Source organism: Vicia villosa, linkage group LG6, assembly GCF_029867415.1.
Source record: "Vicia villosa cultivar HV-30 ecotype Madison, WI linkage group LG6, Vvil1.0, whole genome shotgun sequence".
Classification (NCBI taxonomy): Eukaryota; Viridiplantae; Streptophyta; class Magnoliopsida; order Fabales; family Fabaceae; genus Vicia; species Vicia villosa.
Genome location: NC_081185.1, coordinates 16219028 through 16228483, shown reverse-complemented (window position 1 = coordinate 16228483; position 9456 = coordinate 16219028). Strand labels below are relative to the sequence as shown.

General features: G+C 36.5%; 2 protein-coding genes across 2 annotated transcripts; one reads left to right on the top strand and one right to left on the bottom strand.

Annotated features, from left to right (window-relative positions):
- Positions 1-230: 230 nt before the first annotated feature.
- On the top strand, positions 231-4573 carry LOC131608931 (WPP domain-interacting tail-anchored protein 1-like). The gene is made up of 5 exons (XM_058880525.1): positions 231-424; positions 528-1052; positions 1935-3052; positions 3329-3433; positions 4198-4573. The coding sequence occupies exons 2-5, from the start codon at positions 575-577 to the stop codon at positions 4399-4401; spliced, it is 1905 nt and encodes a 634-aa protein (XP_058736508.1). The 5' UTR covers positions 231-424; positions 528-574; the 3' UTR covers positions 4402-4573.
- A 444-nt stretch (positions 4574-5017) lies between these two features.
- On the bottom strand, positions 5018-8221 carry LOC131608930 (pentatricopeptide repeat-containing protein At3g02330, mitochondrial-like). The gene has a single exon (XM_058880524.1). The coding sequence runs from the start codon at positions 8130-8132 to the stop codon at positions 5523-5525; it is 2610 nt and encodes an 869-aa protein (XP_058736507.1). The 5' UTR covers positions 8133-8221; the 3' UTR covers positions 5018-5522.
- Positions 8222-9456: the final 1235 nt, after the last annotated feature.

The window sequence follows — 9456 nt, the reverse complement described above, 5'->3', positions numbered from 1 at the left end:
GGACCAATGAAAAGCTAACACTTGGGGCATCCATTCAATAAAGTTGAAAGAGTGAATACTTAATTTGTTAGTTACAAAAATGACCTTTTATTAGTGCAAATAAATTTTGGTGAAAGGGTAATTTAGACAATTTGGTCAATCTATTATTAATGAATAGATAGTAGACAAACATAAATTTCAGAAACTTAGATCTGCACAAGCAAAAACAAATATAAATTTCAGAAATCTGGACACGTGTCAAAAAGCAAAAGAAACACCACTTTACAGCCAAAACGCTACGTTTCACAGTGAATGCAAGTGTTCTTGTTCTCTGAATCAATTTTCAGTTAGGTCACAACGGTTTCCGTTGTCTGAAGAATCACCAATCCAACGGATCCGAAAATCAACCCAATTTTCCATCTCCAAATCCCTCAATTTTCAATTGGTATGCTTCCATTCCCTTCAATTTCCCTAATTTTGATTCTTTTTCAATTCAATTTTGCAATTTTTTTTTTTTTTTTGCATTTTGATTTTGAGTTTTCTTTCAGGTTCTTGAACAACTATAGCTGAAGTTTTAATTTTTAAGATTAGAACAATGGAAACTCAAAGTGGTGAAGATAATAGTGGTGATGTTGATGTTAATGTTGGAGGTGTTTCACCACCTAATGTAGATGTTATTGGTGATTTGGAAATGAGTGTAGCATGTTTCTCTGAGAAAGTTTCAAACTTGAGTATTTTCATGATGAATTTGGAAACTTTGGAAGCTGAATTTGAGGGTTTAGTTAGTATGGATGTAGAAAACATGGACGTGGATTGTGTTTTAAAGGGTTTTGAATTTGATTTGTTATGTGGGGTGTTGGATTCTGAGGTTAGAGATTTGGGTTTGTTTTTGGATACTCTTTATGCTGGGATTTCTGATGCTAAAGTGAGAGTTTCGTCTTTTGAGGGTTGGCAAGATAGGTTGGTTGAATCGGAACAAGGTTTGAAGATGTCCGAGGAGCAGTTTTATGAGATTAAGAAACAATCGGTTAGTTTTCAAAGGTTTTTCGCTTCGGATAAGAAGGAAGAGAATGGTAAGTTGAGGATCTTAATGATTGGAATTTATTCATGTAGTTATTGCTTTTGTTTGTGCATTTATTGCTTTGGCTGTTTTTTATCTGATCATGATCTTGTTTTTTCCATTTGATTGTTTTATTTAATTATTTGTGGGGTCCAGTTCAATTTCGATTTGTATGTTTGGATTCACGATTGGAACACTTAGAATTGATTCTGGATTTGTAGAACTGATTATGACATGTTTGGTTGCTCTCGAGTAGAATTGATTTTTCTTTCCAAAATTGATTCTGCTGGAAGCTAAGATTTGTAACCTTTGAGTCTAAACGTGATTTTTACACTGAAATAATATACTATTCAACTAACCTTTGTAAGAATTTATCCAAACATAAATCACTTTACCTTCAACTCACTTTTAGCCGGAATCATTTTTACAAAATCAATTTTTTTTACTGCATAACCAACATATTGTGTGTGTAATGTTTATACAATGGAAAATTGGAAATGCCTATTGTGCATTAATGTAATTATTCTTTGATTTAAAAAAGGAAGAATAAAGAAAAGGAAGACAGAGCTGTGAAGAACATTGAACTGACTGGCTCAAATTGGCTGCTTCTTGATTAATGTTTGACTAACGATAGTATTCTTATCTGAATATGCATTGTGATTTGTGAGTGTAAAGTTATTTTTCACTGACATCCAATTACAAGTCTTCAATTTGCCACATCATGTTTGACGGTTTTTAAATAAAAGCAGCTATGTAATTCTTTATCGTGTTGGAGAGTTGTGTTGTGGCTGATCGTCAGTTTAAATAATTTTACATTGCCGGTGTATGTTCAATTTTCTCTTTCTAATAAATATTTTTTGTCCTTTTTTATCGGCGGGATTTTCAATGATGACAGGTAATGTTGAAGAGGGTGGAAATGTCCAAGAGGATAATCGAGATTTGGATGTAAACAACACGATGAACATTCAAACAACTTTGAGGATGCTTGAGAAATCTCTGGCAAATGAAATAGATCTCGAGAAGAATTTCAACGACTCGAAGAAAATTGAAGAAAAACTAAAACAAAGGATCGCTTCTTTAGAAGACGAGCTAATTCAAACAGAGGAAGAAGCAATTGAAGTTTGGGAAAAATGGTCTGAAGCAGACAACGCCCGTGAGATCCTAAAGGGAATTTCAAATGAATTGTTGGCTAAACTCAAGATTTCTCAGTTCAATTTGATCGGTTTAAGAAAAAATGAATCCGAGCTTACAGCTAAGCTGGAAAATTCTATACAACAATTGAAAAGTAGGGATGCTAAGATAGTCGAAAACAAGACAACTGGAGATTTTGAAGTTGTCTATTTAAGTGGCAAGGTGTGTTCACTTGAGAAGCAACTACAAGAAACTGAATCCCAGTTAGTGAATGTGAAAGCCTCTGCCGATGAATATCAACAACAGTATAATGTTACATGTTCTCAAATTAGAGACATGGATAACCTTATCATTGAACTGAAAGAAAATGCATCGAATGCAGAAAACCGGGCTAATGCAGCAGAAGTTCAGTGCAAAATATTGACGGCAACTAACGAAGAGCTCAGCAAGGAGCTGACTCTTTTAAGAGATGGTGGTATCACATCCGAGCGAGTAGAGTTACTTGAGAGGCAGCTAAAGGAGTATGATTTAAAGCTGCAGAATGCAGTAGCGTCTGCTGAAGCTAGTCAAGAAAAGCAAAAGATGCTGTATTACACAATCGAAGATATGAAACATGTGATAAAAGATCTAAAGTCAAAGGTTTCTAAAGCTGAGAGTTTAGCTGACAGTGCAGAGGAGAAGTGTATCATATTATCTGAATCTAATGCTGATTTAAATGAGGAGATAAGTTTCTTGAGGAATCGATTGGAATACTTGGAGGGATCGCTGCGCCAAGCGGAGGAAGCGAAAAGGGCAACTGCAAAGGATATTGGAAAGCGAACCAAAGTTTTCAAAAGTTTGGTGACACAACTAGCATTGGAGAGAGAGCATCTTAATAAGAAGGTAAAGACCAAGCTCTTTGATTTTTTCATTTTCAGCCTTTTGAGTTTAACTATTGTAGGATGCATGAAGTTTTTTACATTTTATTTTTAATTGAAGTATACTAAAGATCAATTTGATTGAATATTCATAGGATAAAAATTTAGCAGTACTATGCTTGGCTAATGATGGGATGTATCAGGCTTCCTGTTTGTTTTAAACATTTATGTCTTGTCTTCTTGACTAATGTTACTAGCTTTTATGTCTTGGTTAGTTGAAATTGTTGTCCTTTATTTGCAGTTATCCTCCTTAGCAAACGAGAACAAAATTTTGGTAGTGAAGCTGAAGCAGGCATATAAGGAACCTTCTCAAGAAGTTAATGCGACTTTGTCTTCTGAGCATGAGGTTGGCACTTTAGACTTTATCAACATGTTTTCGATTTGTATATGTTTCTGATATGCAAGAATCTCCTAAGTAGTTTACATACGATATTAGTTGGCTTAAAGATGTATGCTATTTTAACCCAACTCTCTTAGAATTATACATGTTGTAAAAAGACTGGTTCCAGTTAGGCGATCTCATGATCCGCCACATCACGCCCGCCCAACTTATCCTCTGATATCTTTCATTTCTCTTGGGCCGATTGCGTTATGGGTTGGTCTCTTCTAAGGCCCAATTAAAATTATCCCAATAATCTAGGTTCCATCCCTGACTTATGTTTGAAGAAGGTTCACCGACAGAGATTGGTCACCACTAAACGGAGTTGGAAAACTTTGTATATATAACTTGTTAACTTAAAAAAACTAGTGCTGAAATTTGAATCGCGGGAGAATTCTGATCCACAATGAAACACCTGCCTCTGAAATGTATTTACTAAAAGAGTAATTATAATAACATTTTATCATTTCTTTGAAAGGTTTAATCATTATTAGCCTCGATACTATTCGATTTTATGTTAATTATGCTTTATTTCAATTCTTTAAACCACTCCTCAATATGTGAAGTGTCTTCATGTACTCTCTACTAGAAAAGGTGCACATTTTTATTGGAATAAACATACCCTGAAATTATAGAACACTTTCTGCAATTTCTGATAGATAAATGAAATAACAGCAGAGAAATATGAACAAAGCAAAGTTCTAATTGTTGTTCCTATTTTTCTTTTCCAGGATAACAAGCCATTCAAAACTTCATCTGCGAACGACGATGAAATAAAGTCTGAATCTGCATCAGATGTTGGGACTGTGAGAAGAATAGATGCAGGAGTTCTTTCTTTTAAGCCCTTATTAATATCATTGCTTGTTGTCGTGATTTCAGTTGCGACCTTTCTGTATTTCCAAGGACTTGAAATGAATGCTGATGACAGTCTATGAGTTGATTGTCATCACGAGTTTTTGCTTTATATTTTGGATAAGGCAAGAGAGACTATTTGTGGGATAGAATGAAAAGCCATTGTATTGTCATTGTAGGTTTTAATGAAAAGCATTGTGTAGTAATCAAATTTTGTTCCACTTGTGGCAATATACTGTTTTTTTTAATCATGTATCCCTGGTGTGATATTTTCCTTTTTAGTAGTTGGGTTGGGTGTGACAAGCATCTGTGAATTGTTTAATTTTTGGGATAACTCAGCTCTAAGATAAGGGATGTTCAAGAGAATACTCAATATGGGATCCATAAATCATAATACAAGTGAAAATGTGTGATATTGTGTAGGAGAATGCCACAATAATGGTGCATTAATAAATTGCATGTATACCAGAAAAAAAAAATACTCGCAAACATAAATAAGATTATGAACATGAATAATTATCTATTAAAATAAGCTTTATGGGTGCGGGTACATACTTTTAAAATATATATTTTTATATTTTAATTTATATTAATAATATATACTAATGTATAAGATTGTTTATTTTATAATTTAATAATAAATTTTGTGAATACATTCTTGTTGAAAATTTAAAATAATATAATATTTATCATTGATAAGTTAATGTCATTACAGAACCGTGTGTATCCGCCCAACAGCTCAGGCAAGTCAAGCAGAACCGTGTGTATCCGCCCAACAGCTCAGGCAAGGCAAAACTGTAAACAATACAAAAGCCAAATCGAAAAGCCACATACAGAAATTCATGACCTGCATAAACCACAGCGCCATCCCAGTGAAACCACAGTGGGCCAGATGCCGAGACTGGCAAAAGGAAGATACTATACCGAGGCTAAACACTGCAACAGAACCTCAAAAACACTCAAGAGCCGCACTGCACAAGCGTGGATTCTCTCTCCTCCGCATCACCTTCAAGTACAAGCTCGTTGCTGTAAACCAATCTGCTGGATATACCGTTCAAACTCGTTGGCACGCCCTAAATGGCCACCATATCCGGCCGCAATTTGGCTTCCATATATATATTTCAAATTGCTCGGTTCTTCACAGACTTCTGCTTTAGCAATCGTCATTATACCATTGAAGGCGGCGTCTAAATTCTTTTCAACATTATCTCACTCTACACGCAGCAATTTTGTGTTCCTCATGATGATATTCTTCCATTTCCTCATCTAGCAGGAAATTATCAATATCAGGAACATATCCATCCCACTTCATCTCATCCACAAGCAAATGAATTTGCTCATATATCTCCTCAGATCTTGGATGTGCCTTGTCCCCGACAAGAAACGCATGCACCTCGTCTCTTATCTCAATCCAGCTACATCCTGGCTCCTTCTTTAACTTATAATTCTTCATCAAACTTCTTATTTTCGCAACCTCGCCCCAAATTCCTGCAATAGCATATACATTTGACAAAAGAACGTAAGCAGAAGAATCTTGAGGGTCCAACTGCAATAAAGAATCGGCTGCTTTTTCTGCAACTTCGACATTCCCTTGCAACTTGCAAATACCGAGTAAAGTTCTCCATATTACATCATCAGCTTCAAAAGGCATGCTTTCAATAAGCTTCAGAGCTTCATTTACTTGGCCTGACCTACCTAGTAGATCTACCATACATGAATAATGCTCCATCTGGGGATCTAAACCGTAGTCACTTCGCATTTTCCGGAAGTAATGTAGGCCTTTATCTACAAAACCCATATGCGCACAGGCTCTGAGGACTGAAATGAAAATTGTATGGTTTGGTTTCACATTCTGAAGCTGCATCTCCTCAAATAATTTAATGGCATCTTCTCCAAGTCCATGATATGCATATGCGCAAATCATGGCGCTCCAAGTTACGTAGTCCCGCTTAGGTGCCTTCTCAAACATTACTCGTGAATCCTGCATATTTCCACATTTTGAATACATATCTACAATAGTGCTAGCTATATACACATCTGAATGCAACTGTAGCTTTAAAATCTGTCCATGAATCTGCTTTCCAAGTTCGACGGTAGCTAAATTAGCGCAAATATCAAGAACCGTAGCATATGTGAAGTTGTCAGGTATTATTCCGACTTGTAGCATATGAGAGAAATACCTCAAAGCATTTTCACCTTGCTTTTGCGACGAGAATCCAGAAATGATTGAATTCCAAGAAACAGTTGTTTGCTCTTCCAATCTTTCGTGAATCTTTTCTGCTTCCACTAGCATTCCACACTTGCAATACATATCAATCATGGCACTTCCAACAAACCAATCTAATCCCATTCCGGACTTAATAACTCTCCCATGGATCTCCATACCATAGTTCAAAGCTTTCTGACCGGCACATGCCTTTACAACACTTCCGAAAGTAAAATCATCGGGTTCCATAGTTGACCGCAACATCGAAACAAAGAGTGAAAGCGTTTCTTCTACTCGTTCATTTTGCTCGTGAGCGGCAATGATTGCATTCCAAGACACAGCATCCTTTCTTTCCATATCATCAAATATCAAACAAGCTTCTATCAATGCTCCACATTTTGCATACATGTCTAAAATGGTATTCGCAACACAGATATTAAACTCCAAACCACATTTGACCGCTAATCCATGTAGTTGAATCCCCTCCAAATGGCCTTTGATCGCTGAACATGCCGTCAAAGCACCAGACAAACTAATCTCGTCGAAGCCAAGGTAAGACTTCTGTAAAGACCGAAAAATCTTCAATGCTTCAAGACCTTGATCTTGTCGTGCATATCCAACAATAATGGCATTATGAGATTGCCGAGTAGGGTTGGGGAATGTGTTAAATAGTTTCCGAGCATCAAACATTCTGTCACATTTAGCATACATATCTAATGTAGCAGTTCCTACTATACTATCGTATCCAAAATTAGTCTTCAGAGCATAAGCATGCAACTGCGTGCCTAATTCAAACGCAGATAATCCGGCACACGCCCTAAATGCACTAGCGAAGGTTGATTGACTCACCCCTATACCTTCCTTCAGCATGTCCGTATACAATTTCAATCCCTCAATAAACCGATCATTTCGAACATACCCTGCAATTACAGCACTCCAACACACCGAATTCCTCTCTGGCATCGCATCAAAAACCTTAAAAGCATGATCAAGTTTCTTACATGTTGAATACAAATCCACCAGAGCAGTACCTGTTACAACATCACTCTCGAAACCCATCCGAATCGCAAGGCAGTGAACCTGAAGTCCTAAAAAATAATCCTCAATACCAGTACACGCTTTCAAAACAACAGCAAAAGTAGCATAATCATGCGAAACTTTCAACGCTCTCATCTTGACAAAAACTTCAACCGACTTACGATAAATCCCGTTTTGTAAATAACACGAAAGCAAAGAATTCCACGAAACAACATCTCTCTCCGGCATCGAATCAAACAAAAACTCCACAAATCCCATGTTTCCAATTCCCGCATAACCAAATATCATAGTGTTCCAAGAAATCACATCCCGCTGAGGCATTCTGTCGAACACGTTGAACGCGTAACTCATATTGGAACATTTGCAGTATAATTGAAGCAAACAGTTGGAAACAAATACGGTGGGAACAAAACCAGTTACTATCATCTGTGCATGAGCTTGTTTGCCAGGGTTCAGAGCTTTGAGGTTGGAACATTTTTGGAAAATATGGGAAAATGTTAGTTTGTTTGTGAGGTTCATTTTGATTGAGGAAAATAAACACGACGGAAGAGACACGGTACGATGTAACATCTAGTGACTTTGAATTGTACGATAATAATATGAATGGATTGGTTTGGCGGGATTTTTGACACTTTTGTATAACTGCATGAATACGAGTCTTCAACTATAATATGCGTAATAAAAACGTGATGTATTTTAGTAAAACAATTAATTTTTTTATTAATAATTAAAAATATATAAAATTTTTTTATTAATAATTAAAAATATATAAAAATAAAAATATAAAAAGCTAGTGGAAGAAAGTTACTTATTTCCTAAACATTCTGATATTGAAACTCATTTAAATTAACTCTATCTATTTTAAAACCCATCAATTTGACTCGTGTTAAATTTGGCTTGTAGAAACATTTATTAGCTATTGTTTGTTTTACCGGAATAAACTCATACATTTCATAACATAATTGATATTCAATAAAAAGAGGAATAGAATAAAGAGACATACGCCTAGACCAAGAATTGGTCGCCCTTGCTAATAAGTGAGCAACCGAGTTCGCTTGACATTCAGTAAACTTTACCACAAAATCGAGATGTAAAACTAAAAGTTGCTTAATACTAGAAATAGTCACACAAAATTCAGAGTGACCAAAGGAATTATTGTTAACAGTTTGTACCACAGTTTGAGAATCACTTTCAAAGGTAATGCGCTCCATGTGATATGAATAGCACCTTGAATTGCTTCCTTAAATGCCAACACTTCCACTTCTGCAACCGTATGGTTGCCAAAATCCCACGAAGTACCTGCCAAAATAAAACGACCAGAACAGTCTCTGAAGCACCACCCTCTATTTATAGTGTCTGACTGATTATTGAAAATTGCATCCACATTGCATTTGACCCTCCTAAAGCGGGGGGGGGGGGGGGGGGGGGGGGGGGGGGGGGGGGGCTGCCAGGTGATATGATGGTGATCTTCCATAGTGCTTGACTCCTGAATATTATGAGCCCTAGCACAGTCCTTTCAACCATGGTACCCCTGCATACCCAATTGGATTGCATCTTTCTTCTCATTATTCCATATCCAATTATTCCAGAACATCCATAACATAACTGTCACTCTACCTACAACCCTCTTATCCTCCATCTGTCATGAATTACCGAATTTACATCACTCTCATGTTCAATTCTAGAGCCAATAACTTCACCTAGTCCTGCAATAGTTCAATAAGGTGTTGTTTGGGGACACCCAAAAAATACACGCCACTCATCCTCCACATCACCTTCGCAAATCTAACAAAAAGTGGGACAAGGAACATAACGTTGTCTCGATCTACTACGGGTAGGAAGATAGCCCTTATAAATCCTCCAATCTAAGTGTTTGGTCATAGGTGGAGCCTTA